The 27,564-nt window shown below is 35.7% G+C and overlaps 1 protein-coding gene across 1 annotated transcript; it reads left to right on the forward strand.

The window, feature by feature from the left end:
- Positions 1 to 19,298: 19,298 nt before the first annotated feature.
- LOC110791785 (uncharacterized) lies at positions 19,299 to 21,380 on the forward strand. Its single transcript, XM_021996544.1, has 4 exons — positions 19,299 to 19,874; positions 19,929 to 20,177; positions 20,331 to 20,445; positions 20,548 to 21,380. The coding sequence occupies exons 1-4, from the start codon at positions 19,299 to 19,301 to the stop codon at positions 21,378 to 21,380; spliced, it is 1,773 nt and encodes a 590-aa protein (XP_021852236.1).
- Positions 21,381 to 27,564: the final 6,184 nt, after the last annotated feature.

Genomic DNA, 27,564 nt, shown 5'->3' on the forward strand with positions numbered 1-27,564 from the left:
GCACATTTAAGGTCATTTGCGTCGCACATTGCGCGACGCAAAAGGTCGCGACGCAAATGACTAAAAGTCATTTGCGTCGCACAAAAGTGCGACGCAAATAACTCTCATTTGCCACGCACATTAGCTTAATGTGCGTGGCAAATGACTTTTCAGCATGGTGCTGAAAAGTCATTTGCCACGCACATTAAGCTAATGTGCGTGGCAAATGACTTTTCAGCATGGTGCTGAAAAGTCATTTTCCACGCACATTAAGATAATGTGCGTGGCAAATGAACTTTTGGCGCCAAAAAAAATTAGCCATTTGCGTCGCACATTAAGCTAATGTGCGACGCAAATGACTTTGAATTTTGTAAAAAAATAGGTTTCATTTTAATATATACATATATATATATATATATATACATATATATACATATATATATATACATATATATACATATATATATATACATATATATATATATATATATATATATATATATATATTAAAATGAAACCGATTATATAGTAAAATGGACAACTCATATTATTAAATAGAACAATAATTAGGCTAAAATCAGTGTAGTATCGAGCAACGTCCCAACAATCAAGGCCAAGGCATAGCAAGTGATGAGATCGAACGAAAAGCAAAAGACTGACTGTGATGCAAACAACATCAATTAGGCTAAAATCAGGTCTATTTAGCTACGAAAGCTGCTAAACCCCAAAAAAACACAATTTCTGATATTTCTCTCTCTTCTTCCCAGGAACAATCAACCCAAAAAACATGCAATTATCCGAAAATCAACTTGAGAAAATCAAACTTTTCAAAATTCTCCTGATACACTCTGTTGAGCATACAAAACCTTTGGCCTAACAGACCATAATATCTGAGATATGTCCTCTCCTGGCTGCAGCACTCCAATAATATTATATTCAACTCCATCTGCAGTGACAATTTCAGATGAGTTTCACATAATAACCAATTACAAACAGCAAAAACAATAAAATCAGCATAAAGAAAACAGCAGTGCTACACAAACAAATAAAACCGGCATAAAGGCAAAGAAATAATTAAATTTTACTGACAATCTTAAGAACTACAACTAATGATAAATGTTCAGACTTTGCATGCTTCAATGTATGTTTTAATTATTGTTTATAATTAAATATCTTGCACTGCAATAAATCCTTTTAGAAAGGTAACAGTAAATTTCCTCGATTGGTAGTGAATCCAAGAACGATTCACGGAAATGAGAGAAAGTGAGCAATTTAAAATGTACGTTTCTTATATCGACTTTTATGGTTGTTTTCGAGTATCAAAGTCGAATGGCAAACCGATTGGTGCTTGTGAATTCAAAATACAATGTAGTTTTGGGATCATAAAGCATTGATTTTAAAACGCTCAGCTTTACCAATGGTTAACAACCTAACATCTTTTATCCATTTAATTTTCGAATGAGTCTAGTCCCTAGACATTCGAATAGATCGATGCTTAGAGAACTTTAGGAGCTTCTGGTAAGATCATCTAGTTGAAAAAAAATATTCAACATAAATTAAAATGGTAAAGAACCTTATTGGTGACATTGGACATGTCTAACAGTCAACACTAAAGAATCAATTCTTAAGACTATAAGAAAGGGTACAAGAAATAGGAAAACAAGGAACAAATGAAAGGAATTTACGATTCCGTTTCTACCTATAAGTTTATGTTTAAAGAAAAGTAACCTAGCAATCGAACTTCCTTGGTATCATATACCGCTTAAGGTTCTTACTTCGGTAATAACTCAAACAATGGAATCTAGGCTACACTAATGACCTACAAGTGGGAAATGAAGCATGGCAATGCTACATTAGTTGTAGGGTCATCTAGTTTGTTTTAAGTCCTTTCAAAGGCTGGAACTTGATGGCTATTTTGTTCCATAATCAGCATACCTAAATTTCTGCTTCAAACACAGAAAGACTCACATTTAAAGAAAACAAAAACAATGTTCGTTTGTTTATTTGAGTGAAATGGTCAATTACGGGTTGAGTCAATATGCTTGATTAAAACAAACAAATCTTTAACAATAAAACTTTACTAGGTTCAAATCAATCTCTTGATTTGAGTTCCACTAATCTTTGGCATTGTTTCTTAGACCATATCAACAAGTTAACATTCATAAGCTCTATTTCGATGGACTTTGAAAGTTGATTGATTTCTAGATCAATTCAAGACAAGCTAGTCTTACTTGTTGAAAGTAACAAAAGATATGAACTATTGTTAGAACGCCTAGACAGTAGAATTCAAAGCTAAAGAAAGAGATTTTATGACTTTATTATTTCACATGGATTTGAGTGAATATAGGTTTATTTACTCAAATTTGATATAAGTTGAATCTGTTTGGCTAGTTCAAAGATTCAGAAGTATAAAATCCACTTGGCAAGAAATCATAAAGATCTAGGTTAGATCATGTTGATGATTACTTGAGACTAAATAAGATCATCAATGTTTGTGTGTTGTAATTTCACAATCTAGGTCCATAAGATATGGCATATCTTAGTTGGAATAATCGAAGTCAATTAGTACTTGATTCGATTAATGATGAATCATAAAGACTTTTCCTATAATTTCTAAAACAAAATGCTCAACTACCACCAAACTAAACCAAATTCGTCAAATCTATTGAAAAGTAATTTCAGAATAACTTTTCATAAAATATATCTAGAGAGTTGCAAAACTCAATGGGAGCTTAGTGTTTGTTATTCGACAAACTAAGGCCCATGTCTAGATATATGTTTCATTGTGATTTATTCAAATGAGACACAAGGGTATTGTTTCTACCACGAATTTTTGAGAACATAATGTTTGTTTGCTCGAAATAATGTCCTTTTGGAGATTCGTTTCCAAAATGACAAGTGGGAGAAAATAGACCTCGAAAGTCTTCGAGGCGAACAACAAACATAAACGGACATTCCGGAGGCTTTTCGAAGTTCTTCAGAAAATCCGAACACTTATTCTTTAAGGACTTTAGAAGTGGCTTTAAAGAATAGACATCTCTTAGAAGACTTTACAAGTGCTTCAAGGGGAACAGAATATTCAAAGGACTTTCAAGTGGCTATTGATATTCTATTGTTTGATGTTCTATACCCAAGTAGGCATAGAGATCAAATCACTGAAACTATGAGATTCATCTATTAGATAGTAAAGAAACCTACAACTTGCAGTCAAACTATTATTACGTAGATTAATGAGTTTGTGACCTGTAAGAAAGCTATGACGAAACCCAGATTCCCTAAAATGGTTAGAGGCCATATATAGACTCAAATGTTTTAAATGGTTAGAGGCCATAAAACATACTCAATGTTTTGATGATAAAATTGAAATTTTGTTGATTTGCAAGAATAGTTTCACACCTATTGGTTGCAAGTTTGTTTTAAGGATAAAAACCATCAAACATGAAATTGTCTTCACACACAAAGCTAGATTAGTTGCTAAAGGTTACAAGCAAATTCATGACATGGATTGTGTTGAAACCTCATGCATAATCATAATGCTCAAGTCTATAATTCAAGCAATAATTGCATATTGGTACATATAGCAATTGGATGACAAAACCTATTCCTCAATCGAATGTTGGAATAAACTATGTGCATGGTATGTCATAGGATTTGTGGATCCAAATAAATGCTTGAAAAGGAATGCTAGCTTATGAAATGTAAGTACAGATTTAAGCAAGCAATTGGGAATTGGAATTGTATTTTAGTGAAGCTAATAAGTATTTAAGTTTCATAAAATGTACATAATTCTTATAGATATATAAGAAGTTTAGTGGGAGTACGTAAAACTTAATTGGTCCTATGTGTATCACACACATATCTCTCTATTGTGAAATAACATTCAAATGCTAATGACTTAGGTTTGAAATTATTCATCAATGATGGACCAAGGCGAAACTTAGTACATACTGGGTATTAAGATCTATTTACAAATATCTTATGATATTGTTTTGGATTAAGTAACGGAATTTACTAAATCAAACACGAAAGACTCCATTGGAGATATTCGACCCATATGAATAAATCTAAGTAAAGGATGTTTGAACTATGTATAAGCATTTACTAAGTTAAACATCAAAGAGTCTAAATGAGATTCTTAACCTATATTATATGTCAAAGAATTTAGCTGGAATTAGTATCTACTGAAACTAGATGAGCTAAAGTTACATGAATAGAATTAAATTGGGAATTATTCTGTAAAAGAATTTATCATGTATGATATAATATGAGGATCGCCAAAAACGTATCGTATGGCTTTAGGCATGACGAACATATACCAGTCTCTATTGATCTAAGTGAAGATCAACTAGATTGAGATCAAGAAAAACTTATGGTACTTGAAAAGTTACATAGGAATAGTTCTTGATTAAAGGAAATAAAGATATGCTAAATATTGATGCTACACGCATAAACACTGGCAAAGGATCAAGCAAGATTCCTTTGGAGTTAACCATTGACAAGGATGAGCTATAGAGCATCGTCTTTTGAAATGGCAACATGGATTGGAAACTATGAGTTGTTGCGTGGGAAATTAAATATTAATTTCTATGTTCTAAGATACAGTTGGAAAGTCTTCCGCATATCTATGAACTGCTTGGATAAGTAAATCCAAACAAAGCATCACTAGCAACCTAAACAGTTGAAGTAAAAATATTTATTGCCTAAGAAGCAATAAAACAGGGTTGTTTACGTTAAAGAGTTCTTCACTGAACTTGGGTGGATCATATGTTTGCTGACTTGATGGTTCTTCATTGCAAAATGCGTAGAACCACTATCGAAGTAAGAAAGACTAGATCACATAATAAACAAACTCAAAAGATCTTATCATCCTATCTCTAACAACATTCGATGAAATGGATATTAAGATTGGCAAAGCATGATAACTAAACCTATGCAACAAGTGAGAAACAACACTCATATTGTGGCACTGGAAATCAAGCATAGCTTTGAAATCCATGAACTGTTTTAAAGATGGGTTTGAGGCCCGTGGTTGTAAAACATTGGAGTTAAACATTTATCATATATGAAATCTATTTTCATATTCCATTTAATCTTGGTTTAGTATTAAATGATGAGTCCCTTCAATTTGACGAAATATTCGAGATAGACTGTCAGGACCAGTCCTGTGACTAAGAAATGTCTATCAAGTGAACTTGAATGTCAAAAGTTGAAAATGGTCCCTGGTGGGAGTTCTCTATAAAGATGGACGCATAGAAAACGTTAGACGACTAGAATTCAAGATGACTAGTAGTTCTGTTTCTTGAACTATATGGACATGGCAATGTCGTAATCATTTGCATAGATACTTACTTTGGGAACACTAGTATCGGACAGACCTATGAAACTTTACTATAAGAGATGAAAATCTGTCATAAGTAAATTTCATTAAAATTATTAGACACTAAATCCTCAATACCTGAGTGATTTGAGATTACTTGTTTGAGAACTGGTTGTTTTGACGTTGACCAACCGTCCCACCGTAAAAGGAGGCTATAAAGGCAACGCTCAGGTAATCACCTATCAAACGAAGTCTAATCTCAACACTACTACATAAATTCTATTTAACAGCGCTTGTTTTGGCATTTAACAGCGCTTGTAGAAGCGCTGTTAATCGCCCCGCTGTTAAAACAAAAAAGCACATTTAACAGCGCTTGCTATAAGCGCTGTAAAAGGTCCCTTTAGGAATATTCAAATGATTCTTTTACAGCACATTATAAGCGCTGTTAAAGGTATGCTGTTAAAGTTTTGCCGCCAACTTTAAATTATTATATAATAGCGGATGTCTTAGAAACGCTGTTAAAGTAATTTTTTAAAAAACAAAAAACAGTTTCGTTTGCTGTACAATATTTTTCATTTTATGATACCACAAAACTATAAATAGTTCATTATAAGAGGTATAAATAATATAGTAAATAGTTAAATATTAATTCCAAACCTCCAATAAATGTATTTTTGAAATTGTGACTATTATATAACAGATTACATAAATTTATTCTAAAATAAGCACACAAACATTAAATTACGCAAAAATGTAATGTATCTACTATACATTTGTTGAACAAGATGCAAAAAGTAATCCTACAACACAAGTAATTCTACGGCACAAGTGCATAAGAAACAAAGTGTCTTCAACGTCACCCTTTTCAGCTAGATGCGGAAAGTAATCCTACAAACACAAGTGCATAAGAAACAAAGTTACAAAAAAATTATTAAATTGATAAACATATGATGATATTAAAAATGCATTTCCCACGTCTTGCTCAAATCGAGCATATCCTCTACGAGTACGCTTCAGATGATATAAAAGTCCCTCTGCAGACTTTTTCGCGGCATCACTCTTCTTCTGATAAACAATAAACAGAGTAAAGTTAATTGCAACGTCCCAACAGAATGAGAGCACAGAATGAAATCATTTTTCTGTCAACTGATATAATACAATTTACAGTAAAACATACTGTAATGAGTGCAACATTATATAAACCATATAAACTAAAGATCCACCATGCCGCAGTTGCGATCACTTATATACATTCATTTTTAGATTCGACCAATTCCATACAGCAAATAAAAGAAACAAGCACACTCCCTGATCACCTTAAAGTTTCACTGACACATATGACAACTCCAACAATGAATGTATGCTAAGAATCAGTATGCTAAGAAGCTTCAATCCCACTTCTTAGTTAAACATGATTCAGAAAAAAAAAAAAAAAAAAATAAAAAAAAAGAAAAGAAAAGAGGATATTTACAGGAATAATATACATTGGTTGGTTCAGCCACCGCGAGATGAAATTGTGAAAATCACATACATGCAGGAACTTACTGTCCCAAGTCATTTAAAGTCAATGAGAAAATGGGAACAACCCTTTCGGTAAGTAATAATATAATAGTCTAATAGAGTTTCTGATCTATGGAGTATACCTCCTTTTCCAATTAAATTTAGACCTCTGAAATGTGGTAATGTACCTATATTTGCTTAGCCACTATCAACTGTGATTCCGCTTATCATTCATGCCTAAATAATTATTGTTTGTACCTTCAAACTTTCAGAAGTCGAAGAAATGTATAGGGACTTTGCTGCCAGGCAGGTCTTCCTGTGTTTTATTCTTTTGTAATTGAGCTAAGCCTTCACATTATGATAATGATTTGTATTATTTTTGGAAAATAAGGAGTATTATTACCAAAAGAGAGATAATTACAGCAGTTCACCAATACAATGAACCACCTTAGACTGAAAAGAAGGATCACTCACCAACAGGGTGGTGTCCCCCCAAAGTCACTACCTAAGAAACACAAAGCTCATTTCCTCAGTGCACCTACAGGCTACATGGAAAAGAATTCTAGAAACAATAACACTACAACTGCCTAGCGTATTGCTGAAGACTTTAGCATTCATGTGGAGCCAAATGTGATAATGCTTTGTATTGGTTGCATGGAATTTGACTAAGTGACTACTGGTGCTTGCAGATTATATCCCATCAAGTATCAAAAGATAGAAATCATCAAATGGATGAATAAAAGTCCCAGTTCTTCAAAAGACTAACACTACAACAACTAACTACAATCAGTCAATGACAAAAACACATCTAACATCAGTAGGACGATGGGAGAATGGTCATCTCATCACCAACCCCCTTTTCAGACTGAGTTGTCTTTCAATTTTTTAACATCAATAAGCATTTTTTAAGTCGCTTTAGTAGAGCATTTCGCTAGTAAAATTCTTAAAGAGGTGTGATTTAGGAAAATTTTACTTCGAAATCTCTTACTTCAGTGCCCTGTTTTCTAAAACTGTCTTTTAAATCTGCTATATGGCTTCCAAATTTTTTTAGTGGGATTTTTTACGAAAAACAAGAAAACATACTTTATAAAAACAAATATGAACTATATAAAAACTTGATCATAGAGCCCTTCGATTCATAATCTAAACTCAATAATCCATAAACCAAATAAAGAATTAGAAAGAAAAGAAATAACATTCACAAACTTCATCTATGGCAGAATTACAATTCCCAAAATGAGTCGAAGCTCAACTCTAGGAAAAAAGCTCATAAATTATAAATCTGATTAGCATGCTTCTATTTGTTATGATTAATGAAGTACCAAAATAAGACTCAAAACTTCAAACAACTTCTAATCTGCAGTAGTCAGAATGTTTGATCTACCAACGAATGATGATCAACCAAAAATGTACTCAACTAAAGAAAATATAAAATGGATTCAACTATTAAAGATATTAAGTTGCAAACTAAAATGCTTCTCTTCCAAGTACATCACTTAATTAACGGTTAAATGACACTATTCTAAGTATCTAACTCAAATAAACTTTTACACAATGTGCAGGCCCCATGTTCAGCGGACCAAGGAATGATCAAACATACAGAATGTAACCGACCTTCTTTATTACATGCCCACTGTCGGTTTTCCAATGTAGAAATAGTCTCCTGCATCTTAGTGAGCATAACAAGTTGCCAGTCGTGGTATAACAATGCCCCTAGTCATGTTATTTTACTATTAAGAAGTAATTATAATATGATAGTTTGATCAATTACGATATAGACATATCAGATCTTATTTTGGACAGAATAATTAAACAAAATATATTGGCCACAAGCTAATCACAACCCAAAAACAGGAGGCAAAGGTGAATGAATTCATACCTCTTCATATCCGGATATAAGATATAACCGGAAAGAGAAAATGACTCCTTGAGCTTTTGTTGAGATGCCTTTACAGAAACACCATTGCCGGCTTTAACAACCTTAGCCTATACTAAAGGATATAATAGAGCAAGTTAGCTTCTTTTCATATTATAGAATAAAAGGTCCAATGAAGAACGAAAGTGTACCTCTTCCTTGAAGTTTAAGCTGAAGGTCTTGTTTAGTTGTCCTTACTGTAGAGCTCAGCTGCAGCAACAACCATTCCAATGACCACCATGTTGCTGTATCGAGCTTTATGAACGACAGTCTTCAGAAACTGAAGACATCCCTTATTCTCCTGTAAATTCAAAGAAAACACATGAAAATATCCCTACAATCTTATCTACATGCAAATTGTACTATGCATCGTGGCAAGTGGCTTACCATGTTTGTATAAATCCATACCATGTCTATAATTATGGTATTACATGTTATGTGCTTGTAAATTTAATTATTATTGAAATCTGGTAAATAGGCAGTCAAGGATAACATGAAACTTTAGACATGAAATGATCCCTGTTGTAAGTTAATGTCTGAAGCTTTAAAATTGACCTGAAAATATACAAGTCAAAGAATGGTTGAAACTGAGTATTTATATGTCTGTATACTATCATAAACAAGCAAGCAACCTTAGAATCTCAGTAAATGACAAGATAGATGATAATTAAGAAAATGTTTTTACTTTTAGGTTTATAGTTGTGGTAGAGAAGTAAGGCAACTGATTCGATTTCTTAAGAGACGTTCCTGTTTTTATATTTATTTTTCATGTTCTTCATTAAGCTAGTTTTAACTTTTCATAATTGTTCGATACTATCTGTCTAGTTAATGGAGTAAAGCAGCATGATTGCTTTTTACACAATGATAATGCATACTGGGATCTTTAGAAGTTCTAACTAAATGTCTACAGGATCCAAACATTATGAAGGGAGTAAGGAAGTTGTTCATTTATGAACAAGCTCCTCAATCACTTAGACAATTATGGCATACTAACCTGCTACGTGTAGTATTCAAATCTCCTAATTCCTAACATTAAGTATAGGAGACCAAATGAAAGAAATTTTATTACTGAATAGAATAATATCATTTTCCTGTCATTTTGAGCGAGGAAGGAACAGTAAGCAGGGTATTCTAAGATCTGTTTAGAGTGACGATTCGAAATGCAAAGCTCTCATCCTTAATCCATTATTGTTTTATTTTATGCCTCACAAACAACATAATCGATTAACCGCTTTGTTTAGGTGCATTTCACCAGCGATAACATTTCCCAAATTACAGGGAAACTAATTCAAATCAACAAAATCTAAAATTTGATATCTAAAACAAGTACCAAGAGCTAATTCCTCTCAATTGTAGAAAGCATAATGCATTTTACACAAGAACTAAGCCATGATTTCATCATTTTGACACAATTTCTAGCAAACTCACCAATTATATCCTCAACAAAAATTGCGATCAATTACAAAATGCAAAAATTAACAAATTATAACTGACACAATGTAATTATGTAAACATCATACTACATTAAATCTGAAAGAGAATAAAGAACCTTAATTAGAGAAAGGAAATTACCCATTCCTAGAGCAGAAAGCTCAACCTGAGAGTGTTGTTGCATATACCTCTGCAAACCAAACCCTAATTAATTCAAAATTTGAGGGAAAACTCGAAAAATATAGTCAATTTCGCTAATAGTGTAGGCGTAATTTCTAACAGTGAAATTTGAGGAGAGAAAAGAAAAGAAAGGAATTGAAGGTTTAATTTAATGAAAGTTTCAAAACCTTGAATCTGAAAATTAATAGAGCAATATCTTAGAACTATACCTCGAGCAGTTTCGCAAGCAACCAAAACTCGTGTTTGAGTTTTATTGTGGAACGAAATTAGGTTGAAGATCTTCGAGTGTTGGAGAAGTTTCTGAGTGGAAATGTGGAATGGTGTAGGCGTGTAAAAGAGTAGAGGAGAGAGAAAGAAGACAGGGGAGAGAGAGAGAGAGAGAGAGAGAGAGAGAGAGAGAGAGAGAGGGGAAATGAGTGCAGAAAGAGAAGAGAAGAGAAGGGAGAGGACAACAACGCTTGTACCATACGCGGTACAGTATGTATGTACATAAGACAGCGCCTCTATCCTAAGCGCTATAGTATGTACATTTACGACAGCGCTTGCACGATAAGAGATGTTATATGCTACTTCCTCCGTCTTTTAATACTCGCAACGTTTGGTTTTTTGCCACTATTCATATAATCTACTTTGACTATTCTTAGTGCTTTTTATGTAAGATAAAACATAGTCATGTGTGATCTTGTTAGATTCGTCTCAATGTGTATTTTCAAAATATCAACTTTTTATAATTTTTACATAAAGAGAATTTAGAATATAAATGATCAAAGTTGTGCACTGGCATGCGTGAAACTAACAAACGTTGCGAGTATTTAAAGACGGAGGAAGTATATATTTTATACCTTTAACAGCATTAGGGTGAAAAGCGTTGTTAAATTAACGCTGTTAAATGACATTTCTGTAGTAGTGCAAGATCGCAAGATTGGGATTGTCCTCCCATAAATCGGGATGAGATGCTTAAAAGTTGTACAAGGCCACTCGGTGAGCTATAAACTGTAAAATGCATGGCCGGGCTCGGATGAATCATAGGCTATGATTATCTGTTTATTTGATCAGTTGAACTCTGAAACCGAGAAACACCTCTGGACATAATAAGGATGACAACTCTTACCTTATGTTCAAGAGCAAGCATCGAGCGACAAAGGAATCGAGACTGAAGGAAATAGTGCCCTTGGTCCAAGTATGCATATAATATTAAGTCTGATAAATGCGGTTCAGTATTAATTAACAAGTTAATAATTCAGTGAGATCAAGTGAGCTGAATGCCTAGCTAGAGGCCGCTTCAGTTCAAGTGAAATTAATGATATTAATCCATAGCTTACTCTTGACTGAACCCGTAGGGTCACACAAATAGTACGTAAACGGATCAAGTATTTAATGGCATTAAATACTCCATCTATGGATATTCGGAATCGACGGATCTTGGTTTCAGTGGGAGCTGAGATCGTCACAAGCAAGAAATGAATACTTCGGAAACGATGATATTGCCGGAAACGGAAATATGGATCGTATCGGAAATATAAATATTATTCAAGTCGTAGATGTTGCCGGAAACGGAAACATGGTACGTATCGGAAAATATTATTGGAAATGGAAATATTACTGGAATCGGAAATATTGCCGGAAACGGAAATATTGTCTGAATCGGAAATATTATCGAAATCGGAAAATAATTCCGGAAACGGAAATATTAAATATTTGTTCGAAACGGAAATTAATTCCGGAATCGGAAATATTAAATATTGTTCATATCGGAAATGAATTCCGGAATCGGGAATTTAATCGGAAGCGTATCGTACGAATTAGCATCGGACGAGGCTTGCTAGACGAAGGCCCAGCACGAAGCCAGGCCGTCGCCCAGCAAGCCACACGCAACAAACACACGCCAGGCCCAGCGCAAGGCCAGGCCCAGCCAAGCCTTGGCGCGCGCGCATAATGGGCTGCGGGCAAAGGGGATGTGCACCGTGCGTGGGCCGCGAGGCTTGCGCATGGGCATGCGGCTCGTGCGTGCATAAGTGTTTGTGTTCCTGTACGAATTCTAAAGCTATCGGTATTCTACATATTGATTAAATCCTAATCCTAATAAGATTATATTTATTATTTAGAGTTCAAGTTGGATTCTAATTAATAAATCCAAATCCTAGTAGGATTATAATTCCTTTTCCATACCTCCATAAATAGGAGCCTAGGTTCATAATTTATAGACACAATTAAAGTATTCAAAAGGTAAGTTTTTGAAAGAAAAATTCAGCCATACACTTGCACTAACCTAGCCGAAAATCCTAAGTACCTTAAGGGTGATTCTAGTTGGTCAATCTTGAGGCGGATCCGGACGTACTGTGGACTATCTACGGAGGGACGACACTTGGAGTCCTAAAGACTTGTTCTTTTTCGGTTCGGGCGCAGCTAGGGATGGCACGCAACAAAGTGTATGCATCTAAACTATGCTAAATGATTATGTGTAAATAATATACTTTCATGGCTTTATGGTTTTTCCGCATGATTTATGTTTTGTCATATGAATCATAACCTAACAGAAATGTCTTTCAAGTGAACTTGAATGTCAAAAGTTGAAAATGCTCCCTGGTCGGAGTTTTCTATAAAGGTGGACGCATAGAAAACGCTAGACTGCTAGAATGCAAGATGACTTGTAGTTCTGTTTCTTGAATTATGTGGACATGGCAATGTCGCAATTATTTGCATAGATACTTACTTTAGAAGACTAGTATCGGACAGACCTATGAAACTTTACTGTAAGAGATGAAAATCTGTCAAAAGTAAATTTCATTAAAATTATTAAACACTAATCCTCAATACCTGAGTGATTTGAGATTAATTGTTTGAGAACTGGTTACTTTGACGTTGTCAACCGTCGCACCGTAAAAGGAGGCTATAACGACAACGCTCGGGTAATCACCTATCAAACGAAGTCTAATCTCAAGATCACAAGATTGGGATTGTCCTCCCATAAATCGGGATGAGATGCTGAAAGTTGTACAAGGCCACTCAGAGAGCTAGAAACTGTAAAATGCATGGTCGTGCTCAAATGAATCATAGGCTATAATTATCTGTTTATTTGATCAGTTGAACTCTGAAACCGAGAAATACCTTTGGACATAATATGGATGACAACTCTTACCTTATGTTCATGAGCAAGCATCAAGCGACAAAGGAATTAGGGAATGCACACTGGTCCCTAAGGACAAGTGGGAGACTGAAGGAAATAATGCCCTTGGTCCAAGTATGCATTCAATGCTACGTCTAATAAATGCGGTTCAGTATTAATTAAATATGCAAGTTAATAATTCAGTGAGATCAAGTGAACGGTATGCCTAGCCAGAGGCCGCTTCAGTTCAAGTGGAATTAATAATATTGATCCACATCTTACTCTTGATTGAACCCGTAGGGTCACACAAATAGTACGTGAACGGATCAAGTATTTAAGTGAATTAAATACTCGATTTATGGATATTCGAAATCGACGGATCTCGGTTCCAGTGGGATCTGAAATCGTCAAAAGGCAAATTATGAATACTCCGAAAACGATGATATTGCCGGAAACGGAAATATGGATCGTATCGGAAATATAAATATTATCCAAGTCGTAGATGTTGCCGGAAACAGAAACATGGTACGCATCGGAAAATATTATTGGAAATGGAAATATTGCCGGAAACGGAAATATTGCCGGAATCGAAAATATTATCGGAATCGGAAATAAATTCCGGAATCGAAAATATTAAATATTTGTTCGAAACGAAAATAAATTCCTAAATCGGAAATATTAAATATTGTTCGAATCGGAATTGAATTCCGGAATCGGAAAACGAATCGGAAGCCCCGACGTACGAAATAAACATCGGGCGAGCTTGCTAGACGTAAGGGCCCAGCACGAAGCCACGCCCGCGCCTAGCGAAGCCCGCGCAAGCGAGCAGCAACAGCAGCGCAGCCCGCCAAGCAAGTAGGCCCAGCCAAGCACGAAGCAAGGCTAGGCCCAGCGAGCAAGGCAAGGCCAGCAGCTGGCAGCGCCCTTGCAATAGGCCACGTGCCAGCGCTGTTGGGCCGAGCCACGCGCACACATCACACCCCTTCGTGGGCTGTGCGTGTGTGTGTGTTGTGTTCGTGCATGCTACGAATCCTTAGACGCTTAGGATTTGTCAGGTTAGTTGTTTTCCTAAATCCACTAGAGTTAGTCGTTTAATTAAACACTAAAATACAAAGGATTAATTTAAGTAGAATTCTAATCGAATTAGTAAATTGAATCCTAGTGGAAATATAAGTCCGATATTTCCTCCCTATAAATAGGTGATACATAATCACAATTTATACATCATCAATCATAAGTATTCATATAGTTTTAAAATTAAACTAAGCTTAATAATTTGCCAAATAATTAAGTTCGAATAACATAAAACCTTAGACTATATTCTAGTTAATTGAATCTAACGCGGATCCGAATGTCCTGTGGACTATCTACGGAGGGACTACACTTGGAGTCCTAAACTTGTTCTTGTTCGGGTTGGGAGCAGCTATGGAAGGCATGCGTCACATGTATGTATCCTAAATTATGCTAATTGACTATGTGGAAATTAATTTTGATTCCTGGATTTATGGTTTTTCCGCATGAAATATATGTTTTATATTTGTCATAACCTAACACCCTTCCCCAAACCACCACCACCACTAGCGGCAGAAGCAACCGGCGTCGCCTTCTGAGCAGATTGATGTACAGGTTGCTTCCTAGGTCTCCCTCGTTTAGCCATCAATGACAACGGTTTACATTAGAAAAGTGACGCTAACCTGCACCTAAAGCGACATTAAAGGTTTTTTGTATTATTTTTATTGTTATTTGTATCAAAACAATTACTCGTTTTTTTTCATTTTTAATTAATGTTATTTGTATCAAAACATATTTGACATAACTAGCAACAATATTAAATCCTCCCCCTAACGATCGATAACTCGTTTTTTTTTCAACAACTACCTTAATTTTAAGTTTCTACTTACGAACAATTATTTATATTTTCAATTTTTTTGAACCACTGCCAATATTTGACATAAAATTTTATCTTTATCCTTGGCGGGCCCACTTTACAAATACTACACTATATAATGTTCACTGGACTCATCCTCTTGTACTGAATATCTAGGGTTAACACATAAGTACATAACACATGCAGATAAAAATATCAAACTGCATTTAATTAGTTTAGAGACATAGCTGATCAGGTCAAATTAGTCTTAAAGTTGACTTATCATGTTGACTTTCAGTTTTGGAGGGAAATTCTGCTATAACAGAATGTCTAACTGATTACTTTCTTGTTATTTCCTGTCATTGCTTAAGCTGTTTCGTAAGAGTAGTTTCTCTCTTTCTCAGTAGTTTATAAATACATTACAAGCTTCTCTAAACATTTTCATTCAGAAAAATAATAAAAACCTTCTTCCTTCTCTCATCCGAGTCTCTCTCTCAGTTGCTATTTTAGCTTCTGTTATGGTTTGAGTTCTTCATGACTCAAACTGATTGTTCTTTACAGTTTAAGGGCTGCCATGACTGTAACATTGGTATCAGAGCCATTGAGCAACTGCTGCTTGAAACTCTTCGTTCCGCCATTGTTTGAGCTTCGATCCAGCCTTGCACATTAACTGTTTGACACATTGTCAAACTAAAATAACACCAGAAGAACAATCTGGCGCCTGCAATTACTAAAAAAGTGTCTACAATGGAGGATCAGTTAAGGATTCAAGAGGAGAAATGGGAAGAACAACAAGCCCAGAACAAATTGCTCCAAGAATCATTGAAAAGTATGATGATCACAATGCAAGAAATGAATGAAAGACTCAAGATAGCTGAGGACAAGAGGAGTTCAGATTCTTCTTCTTCTTCATCACCTTCAAGGAATAGTTCACAAAATGATGGAACTCAATCCACCAAAATCCCAGGGTATGTTCCTAAACTAGAATTTCCTAAGTTTGATGGAAAAAACCCAAGAATGTGGATTAAGAAATGTAACAAAAACTTCAGCCTGTGTAAAATTAAGGAAGAACAGAAAGTTTATTTAGCTACTCTTAACATGATAGATAAAGCTGAACATTGGGTGTCTAGTTACTTGTCAATCAGAAGAAATGTGGATTGGTCTGATTTTATTGTGGATGTGTCTACTAGATTTAAGGATGAAATTGGTTGCAATGTGGTAGAAAAGTTCAATAGGTTACAACACTTGACATCCATTGAGACTTATATTGAGGATTTTGAAGAATTAAGATCATTAATTCTTCAACAGAACCATGTCTTACCTGATTCTTATTTTCTGGAAAGCTTTGTGGGGGGTCTAAAACCTACAATTAAACCTATGGCTCGAGATTTCAAACCCACATCAGTCTCTGAGGCCATTCAATATGCTAGATACCAGGAAGAAACTTTGACTGCAAATCACTCTAAACCACACAAAACTTCATATTCTAACTATAGTGGGGGCAAGACTGTTAGTGTAGTACCTACTTTGGCTAACTCAAAACCACCTATACTGCCAAATCCTGGCAAGATAAATCCAAAAAGGCCTTATAAATACATTCCTGCAGATGTTAGGCAAGAAAAGATAGCAAAAGGCTTGTGTTATTACTGTAACCAACCTTGTGACAGAAACCATAGATGTAACTTTAAAGAACCTCAACTGTTTACAGTGGAGATTGCTAGATCTAGTTTAGGTAATGATGATGACGATATGGAGGAATTTGGGGATAGTTTCATGGCTATTGAGGGTACTCATGAACCAGTGATATCTCTGCATGCTTTGTCTGGGAATCAGTCTTTTCAAACCATGAGAGTTAAAGGAATGGTTAATGGTCTTCCAATACATTTTCTAATTGATTCTAACAGCACACATAATTTCTTGGACCTTTAAATGGCCACTAAATTGGGATGTAAAGTTGAGTCTACATTGACTCAAGCAGTAACAGTAGCTGATGGAAATCATATATCCTGTCAACATAAGTGTGAGGCTTTAACTTGGTCAATGCAAGGCAGGAAATTTACTACTGATGTAATATTGATCTCTTTAGGGTCTTGTGATATGGTTTTAGGAGTAAAATGGTTAGCAACTTTGGGATCTATATGCTGGGATTTCAAGAAATTGATGATGGAGTTTATTATTGGAGGAGAAAAGTGTAAGTTGAGAGGTGTTCCACCTAAGAAAAATAAAGTAATTGAAGGTAGTCCATCCATGAAATTGTTAGAGGGAGAAGCTCATTTGTGTTTACTACAGGTGTTGGATACTACCAGAGATAAGGAACGTACTGAGATTGTTCTTCAATCCATGGAAAGTTCTAAGTCTCATGTTCAGACTCAAATTGATGCATTAAAATTGAAATACATGAAAGTTTTTGAAGATCCAACAACTTTGCCTCCTCAAAGAGGGGTGTTTAATCACAAAATACCTTTGACAGTTGGTGCTAGCCCTGCTAATATCATGCTTTACAGATACCCTCTTAAACAAAGAGATGTTATTGAACAACTCATACAAGAAATATTGGAAAGTGGGATAATACAGAATAGTTCTAGTCCTTTTGCTTGAAGTAAATAATGTCATTGGTCCAAGTATGCATTTAATGGTAAGTCTAACAAATGCGGTTCAGTGTTAATTATACAAGTTAATAATTCAGTGAGATCAAGTAAACTGTATGCCTAGTTAGAGGCCGCTTCAGTTCAAGTGGATTAATGATATTAATCCACAGCTTACTCTTGACTGAACCCGTAGGGTCACACAAATAGTACGTAAACGGATCAAGTATTTAATGGCATTAAATACTCCATCTATGGATATTCGGAATCGACGGATATTGGTTCCAGTGGGAGCTGAGATCGTCAAAGACCAAAAAATGAATACTCCGGAAGCGATGATATTGCCGGAAACGGAAATATGGATCGTATCGGAAATATAAATATTATCCAAGTCGTAGATGTTGCCGGAAATGGAAACATGGTACGTATCGGAAATGGAAATATTGCCGAAATCTGAAATATTGTCGGAAACGGAAATATTGTCGGAATCGGAAATATTATCGGAATCGGAAAATAATTGCGGAAACGGAAATATTAAATATTTTTTCGAAACGAAAATTAATTTCGGAATCGGAAATATTAAATATTGTTCGTATCGGAAATGAATTCCGGAATCGGAAAATTAATCGGAAGCGCGACTTACGAAATAAACATCGGACGAGCTTGCTAGACGCAAGGCCTAGCACGAAGCTAGGCCCAACGCCTAGCGAAGCCCGCGCGACCAAGGAAGCAAAGCCCAGCCAACCGCGAGCAAGGCCAGCGAGTTGGCGCGCCTCATGGGCTGCGAGCAGCTGCTGGGCCAGGCCTCGGTGCACGCGCATGGCGCCCCTCGTGGGTTGCTGTGCGTGTGTGAGTGTTTGTGCTTGTGTACGAAACCTTAATCGATTAGGATTCGTTTAGATTCATTTCCTAAATCTACTAGATAATTAAATAGTTGAATTTGAGTTAAATTCAGGTTAGTTAATTTGTTTCCTAGTAGGATTCTAATATCCGATACCCATACCCTATAAATAGGTGATCATGGTTCACAATTTATAACGAGTTTTTTTTTCAAGTATTCATTCAAGTTTTAGGCTTAAAACTTAGACTTTTAATTGCTGTAAAATCCGAAAACACATAGTACCTTTGGGGCAATTCTAGTTAATTAAACCTAAGGCGGATCCGGACGTGTTGTGGACTATCTACGGAGGGACGACACTTGGAGTCTTAAAGACTTGTTCTTGTTCGGTTCGGGCGCAGCTAGGGAGGGCACGCTACAAAGAGTATGCATCCTAAATTATGCTAATTGTTATGTGGCAATTAATTTGGAATCCTGGCTTTTATGGTTTTTCTGCATGATTTATATTCAATTATATGTATCATAACCTAACATTGCTTCCCCTGCGGTCTTGGTTGGAAAGAAAGATGACACTTGGAGAATGTGTGTGGATTATAGAGAACTGAATAAAAGGACTGTGAAAGATAAATTTCCTATTCCTGTCATTGATGAGCTAATAGATGAATTGGCAGGAGCCACTTTGTTTACTAAGCTGGACTTGAGAGCTGGTTACCACCAACTTAGAGTACATGAAGGAGATGTGTTTAAAACTGCATTTAAAACCCAAACTGGACACTATGAGTTTCTGGTGATGCCTTTTGGGCTAACAAATGCACCAGCATCTTTTCAAGGATTGATGAATGATGTTTTTAGACCTCTACTAAGAAAGTGTGTGTTGGTGTTCTTTGATGATATATTGGTATACAGCAGTAGCATTACAGAACATTTGAAACACCTGGAAGAAGTCTTCAAACTAATGCAATATAATTTGATGGCAGCAAAGGATAGCAAATGCATATTTTCTACTGGCAAAGTGGAGTATTTAGGTCATTTTATCTCAGCTAAGGGGTTGGAAACAGATCCAAAGAAAATTTCTGCTATATCTAGCTGGCCAGTTCCTACTTCTGTCAAAGATTTGAGAAGCTTTTTAGGATTAGCTGGGTATTACAGAAAGTTTGTGAGACATTATGTTGTCATTAGCAAGGAATTGACTAATTTATTGAAAAAATAGGTGTTTGCTTGGAATGACAATGCTCATCTAGCCTTAGAAAAATTGAAAGAAGCTTTGACTTCAGCTCCTGTTTTGGCAGTTCCTGATTTTTCTAAAACTTTTGTTTTAGAAACAGATGGATCAAAAACTGGAATAGGAGCTATTCTCATGCAGGATAATCACCCACTTGCTTTCATAAGTAGATCTTTGGGTCCAAAATGGCAGAGGTTATCTGTTTATGAAAAAGAGTTATTGGCTATTGTCTTTGCTGTACAGAAATGGGAGCAATATTTGATTTCTGGTCACTTCATCATCATCAGAACAGATCAAAAGTGTTTAAAGTGGTTACTGCAGCAGAAGATTTCTACCCCTTTCTAGCAATTTTGGTTGTCAACATTGATGGGTTTTTATTATGAAATACAGTATAAGAGTGGTAAGGAGAATGTAGCTGTTGATGCATTATCTGGGGTACGGGGAGCTGAAGTGTTTTGTATGGCTATATCTTTAGTCTCTTCAGATTTACATGATCAAATTAAGAGTAGTTATGCTGCTAATAACAATATTCTTAATATTGTAACTTAGTTACAACAGGGACAATCTGTTGCTCAATAAAAGCTACAGGATGGGTTGTAACATAAAGATGCAAGGTTGGTGATTGGCCCTGATGAGAATCTGAGAAGCAAGCTGTTGAATTGGCATCATGCCTCACCTGAATGTGGGCATTCTGGTCGAGATATCACCTTAAAGAAACTGAAGACCTTGTTTTCATGGAGAGGAATGTCAAGAGATGTAAGACAGTATGTCAGAAAATGTCCCACCTGTCAACTTTCTAAGTATGACACTTCAGCAAAGCCTAGGTTATTACAGCCATTACCAATTCCCGAAGAAGTTTGGGTAGACATATCAATGGACTTTATTGGAGGATTGCCTAAGTCTAATGGGAAAGAAGTTATTTTTGTGGAAGTTGACAGGCTAAGCACATATGCTCATTTTGTTGCTTTGTCCCATCCCTATTCTGCTATTGAGGTAGCTCAAGCCTATCTTGATCACATATTTAAACTACATGGCTGGCCAAAAAGTATTGTAAGTGATAGGGATGCCATTTTCTTAAGTCAGTTATGGAAAGGGTTGTTCTCTTTGCATGGCATTGAATTCCTCCTATCCTCTGCTTATCACCCTGAAACTGATGGCCAAACTGAAGTGGTTAACAGGTGTTTGGAGACTTATCTTGAATGTATGTGTGGAGAGAAACCCCAAGAATGGAGTTTATTGATGCCCATGGTTGAATGGTGGTACAATACCCATTTTGAGTCTGCTATCCAACTCACACCTTATGAAGTGGTGTATAATCAACCTCCACCAGTGTATCTACCATATCTTGCTGGTGATTCTCCCATTGAAGTGGTGGACAGAAGTTTACACAGAAGAAAACAGATGCTTGCACTCATCAAGTTCCACCTAACTAGAGCTTAGTCAAGGATGAAATCACAAGCTGACAAGCATAGGTCTGACAGATCTTTTGATTGTGGTGATTGGGTGTTGCTCAAGTTGCAACCTTACAGGCAGAATACAGTACAACACAAAAGCAATCAAAAATTGGCTCCTATGTATTTTGGTCCATTTCAGGTGGATACCAAAATTGGGAAGGTTGCCTATAAACTCAAGTTGCCTAGTCACAGCAAGATCCATAATGTATTTCCTGTGTCTCAAATTAAGAAGTTTCATGGCACCTTACCAGTGGCTACTCAAGTTCCTATTTGGCTACAAGGTCGAGAAGAAGATCTTTTTATTCAACCCGAGGCTATCCTAGATACAAGAGTGGTGAAATTGAACAAAGATCAAGTTCAGTACCTAGTTCAATGGCAACACTGTCCACTTCATGAAGCTAGTTGGGAAAGAGCCAAAGATTGTGTTCAGAGATTTCCTTCTTTTCCTGTTCCATAAATGTTGCTAAGACTTGAGACAAGTCTTCTTTAAGGAGGGTGGTATGATAAGGTTTTAGTCTTAAAGTTGATTTATCATGTTGACTTTCAGTTTTGGAGGGAAATTCTGTTATAACAAAATTTCTAACTGATTTCTTTCTTGTTATTTCCTGTCATTGCTTAAGCTGTTTTGTAAGAGTAGTTTTTCTCTTTCATAGTAGTTTAAAAATAGATTACAAGCTTCTGTAAACATTTTCATTTAGAAAAATAATAAAAATCTTCTTCCTTCTCTCATCTCAGTCTCTCTCTCAGTTGCTATTTTAGCTTCTGTTATGGTTTGAGTTCTTCATAACTCAAACTGATTGTTCTTTACAGTTTAAGGGTTTCCCTGACTGTAACAGTAGCTGTAAAAATTAATACGAATAACAATGTTCCTCTCGACTTCTTATTCAAACCTTAAAGCAACATCAGCGCCAAGCCTTAAGACTTGAATTTTGCTGACATGGCATATGACTCAACTAGTCTTAAGATGAGACATATCAATTTGAAGTATTGAAGTGAGTTAGTCTTAACAAAGTCTTAAATCGAGTCTTGAAAAACTAAGACTCATCCTAAGACTCAATATGTGAGTTAAATAAAATAAATTAATTAAAATGTTATATTATTTGAGATGCTTTAAATTGATAGGACCCTAGTAGTATATCAACTACCCACAAGGATCACCTCCAAGACAATCAACCAAACAATACAATTCCAATTCACCACAAATAATCCACCGAACAAATAACCTAACAATCAACCAATAATGGACATCAACTAAAACCAAATGCGGAAGAACAAAAAATCAATCAACACACAAGAATTATACGTGGAAAACCCCTTCGATGTGAAGAGTAAAAACCACGGGACTTTTGAGGAGTCCACCCTTATCACCTTCTCTTATTATGATAAAATTGAGGGAAAAAGAACCCAAATCAGACATAAAAAGGTTCACAACCCACAAACACTTCCATACATAAGAGAGGAACAATTAAGAGACAATAGATGAAGAATATCACCCAAAAACGTAGGTTCTGTCCAGCAGCGACCACGGACTAACTAGAGCTCAAAACGACGATCCAACCGTTCTAAATGAGGCCCTATGTATCCTCAACAATCTGACCAAAAATCAGCACGATCCGACCGTTAAATCTTCGGCAAATTGCAGTTTTCTGATGGTTGCCTTGAAAACTACGAACTCACTTCTCTCTTTCTCTCCTCTCCTTTTTGTGTGTGTGTTTAGATCTGATTATTTCTCACAGCTGACCTAACTCCCCTTAGGTCATAACTAAACATCAAAACCACTCCAATGCTTCTAACATAAACTAACCAATTTAGCCCCAAATGGACTAAAAACATAACCCAACATTTTGGGCTCACAAACACAAGATAAATTACTTACTTGTGCAACAAGTGGGCTGGACCCACAATATATATGAGTTTGAGGTATGAAGAACTAAATTTGAATGAGTCTTAAAAGTCTTAACAAAATTTAATTAATTAAATATTAGTGGAAAGCTGACATGGCATATGAGAAAAGTCTTAAAATAAGACCCCATTGATGTTGTACGGTTAATGGACTTAAAAAATATCTAGTATCTGATTATCATCACTGTATTAGAGCAACTTCAATGTTGAACTACAAGATGTTGTGGCTAAGTTTGCCATATCAAATTTCTAACTACAATTGATTAAAACTACAACACATTGGTGGACTACAATACTTTGTAGCTCCCTATAATATTTAATTTAAATAATTTATTTTTTTGAGCTATATTTTTTTGAGCTACGTAGCCCAAAATAGCACTACTACAAAAACCCTTTTAGAGTCGCCTCTTAACCACCTATAGAGTTTCCTCAAGGGCGACTCCACAGGGGGGCGATTCTATAGGTACCCCCTTTATGTGTCGCCTGTGACCCGACACTATAGGTAGGTTTATGTGTCGCCTCTTATGTTGGAGGCGACTCCGAATAGGAAATCTATGGATTTATGTGCACTTTTCTGATTCGCCTAATTCGTCTTAGGCAACGCATATGGTGCTCTATTGTGTCGCCTACTTCAATTGAGGCAATTCAAAGGGTACGCTATGGTGTCGCCTACTTCAATTGAGGCAATTCAAAGGGTACGCTATGGTGTCGCCTACTTCAATTGAGGCGATTCAAAGGGTACGCTATGGTGTAGCCTGCTTATGTTGAGGCGATTCAAATGGTACTCTATGGTGTCGCCTGTTTATTTTGAGGCGACGTATATGGTATTCTGTAGAGTCGCCTGCTTTAACGAGGCGATGTATATGATACTCTATAGTGTCGCCTCCATTGTTCGAGGCGATGTATATGATACTCTATGGTGTCGCCTCCATTGTTCGAGGTGATGTATATGATACTCTATGGTGTCGCCTCCATTGTTCGAGGCGATGTATATGGTACACTATGGTGACACCTGTGTTTTGAGACGCAACGCATATACTCCCTCCGTCCCGGAATACTCGACCCGGTTTGACCGGCACATAGTTTAAGGGATTTGAATTGACTTATTTAATTTAATAGGTAGTAGTTGATAGTGGGGTATTATTTTAATGTAGTTAGTGTGAGGTGGGTTAAGAGGTGGGGTTGGGGAAGAGTAGGGGTTGAATTTTTAATTATTTTTTGTATGGAGTAGGGGGTGGGTGGGTTAATAGGGATGGAGTGAGAAATAATATAATATTGTTAGAATATTTCCATTTTTAGAAACAGGTCAATTATTAAGGGACGGCCCGATAAGGAAAACAGGTCAAGTATTCCGGGACGGAGGGAGTAGTAATTTACGGTGTTTCCTATATAGTTGAGAAGCGACGAAAATGGACGTCGGCGATGTTGTAGATGCGCCACATTTTTTTTTAAAATGGCCACATTCAGACCAATCGACATTAAATGACATATATAAAAATTCAAACCAGTGCAATATAATCTCCAAAATTGATAAAATCTAAAGTCATACATAATACTTTTGTATTTGTACATATTAGGAAAATACTGGACACGAAATTAAGAAGTTTATGTCAACTAAGTGTCAAACTGAAATTAATTAACTATAAACAATTATCAATGAAAAATCTACACCATCTTTCACGAATATCATCGATAACTTCTTGAGTATATGCCTCCAGAGCGAAATGCTACATACACAAATCAAATGCATAGATATATTAAAAACAATGCAAGTACACTCAAACAAGCAAGTGCAAATTTAAAGATAAAAATATGATGCGTTAATTACCTTTTAAAAATCACACTCCTTTTTCGATACAAGTGATACTATTTGATCCATATACTTCATGACATAATAGCCGGACTCAACTACCCCAACTTGTTGAGAACGAGGACACTTAACCACATATAATATAAAATAAAAATAATAATGATGTCAACACATAAATAAATAAGGTCTTTAATCTCACAACAAAAAATATAATCTAATAACAAATTACCTCAACCACCTTCCACGTTAGCTTGGTTTTCCGAGATCCTTTGTCCATGTTCATTAGAGTCCTATATGCCCTAAACATCAAATTAAAAAAAACCACATAAGTTAATGCAACTTGAGTAGGTGTTTTAGGAGTAATTCATGCATATTTATAATGTAGTATGTGGTTAATCATCAGAAAATCTGGTAATTGACGTTGTTAATGATATGAAGGTATCAAAGGTACGAAAATAAAGGGACACTGTATGCTGTTTCTGACCCTGACAATCATTTTGCTGGCAAGGATCAGGTTAATTAGCTGAAGATTATTAACATAAGCAAGAGCTACTTATATTCTACTTCTACCTATTTCCTACTGCTAGTTCAAACCCTAAAAAATCTATATTGCAGCAAACGCCATCGCCTAAGGAACAAGAGAAGAAAAGAAAAACAGAGAAAAAAATACAAACAGGTAGACAGCTCCGTCATTTATGACACCTTATTGATTAGATTGAAAAGCATAGCAACATTACAGATCCACTTAATCAACAGTATGTTTATCGGCCTATCTCTTTCTTTCCCTCCCCCTCTTTGTATGGAAAAATCTGTGGAGAGAGTAGGAAAGTCTACCACTAAACATCTGATAGCTCTAAGCAACTAGCACTTCTCATGTAAGAGAAAACCGAAGAACAAAAACTAGTGGCAGCATAATATACTAACACAATTTACAGTTGTATGCTAGAGAACAAGAAAATAACAACTTAAAGGTGGGATCAGAAGTTCACTAAGGCGCTTTGCAGCTGCTTTCCCTGATAAAGGTGCTTTTCCTGATAAATTTAACACCTTACACATTACAAAATACTCAAATAGTGTCATCACGATAAACATTGCAGCTTGTTATTGACATTTGTGTAGGCTTGTAGATCTAGTTGAGTAGATGGCAGTTGGCAAAGGCGTTTTCAACACTGATCATAATGAAAGCGTTATTGGTATAGTGATAGTTGAAGATATAGCAGGACATTTTAGATATATTTCATACAATATATTGAATTTGCAGAGTGGAACATCAAAAGTAAGACTAGTTTAAGTAGTGTAATCGAGGTCAACCTGATGTTTGAAACAAAATGCTGCTTATTCAGAAGTAACAAGCAAGGCAACGAATCAAGTAACTTGAATCAACAACTCTCGACAGACCTAACTATTGATGATTGATAGCATCAAATCTCCTTTGTTGATTGACAATCATTTTGCTGGAAAGGATCATTCAAACCAACTATGCATGCACATAACACGAGAGAAGGAAAAGCATGGAAACAGGACTATAAAATAGATTTCCGTAGCTGTTTAGCTAGAGTACTTACACAGACAAGGAGCCTTTGGTATGCAAAGTGTCTAACGACCCATCAGCCATGGAATCAAAGAAAAAGGCTTCCCCTCTTTCAAGGCAAATCACAACCAACATCCAATGATATTTACTTCATAAACAAGGAAGATATTAGTTTTAAAGGAAAAAAAATGGACTGCTTTAAGCATTATAATCAATAAGTAGTATAAATGTACTTACTCTTGACGGATCGGGGTACTTTGCTTGGTAATTGAATGATTCACATATTTTGTGTGCACACTGGGACGAAATTTAACCGGCGCTAGCTTATGCGGACAAAAAAAATCCAACTTCTTCTTGGAGCTTGTTTTTTGTGATCTCGTTTTGCAAAAACCTTAACCAAATCAATAAGTATTAATTGACCTGTAATAATCATATCTAGCTAAAGTTAAGCAAACTTTTGAGATCACATTTTTTTTACCTTATCCAGATATCCACACAAGATGTACGTATTTATTCCATGTTCAATAATTTTTTAAGATCATCACCAAACACGTAAGCAGTAAAAGAAACTTTATCAGGATAGTATAAGATATACTCTTCGAAATCAACATCAACGCTGAAATCAACATCTTGATTCTTATACAAGTTGTATAATTGCTTGCAGCTACTTGGAAATGCCAAAAACATGTCCTTGCCCATAAGGAAGGGGGCGATTTCTTCTTCCTTATCATTATAACGAGATTCAACAGCTGAACCGGCGTCAACTGGTTTCTTACCCTCTATTAGATTATTTCTAATCTTCTTTGGTGGTGGTGGTTGATCGATCAAGTTCTATACATATTTTTATGAAAAGAAACTAGATTAGTGTCAATCAAAATTAATAAGTGTTAATTGATAAGCTGAAATCAATAATTATTAATTAATGTC

Source organism: Spinacia oleracea, chromosome 3 (genome assembly GCF_020520425.1).
Source record: "Spinacia oleracea cultivar Varoflay chromosome 3, BTI_SOV_V1, whole genome shotgun sequence".
Taxonomy (NCBI): domain Eukaryota; kingdom Viridiplantae; phylum Streptophyta; class Magnoliopsida; order Caryophyllales; family Amaranthaceae; genus Spinacia; species Spinacia oleracea.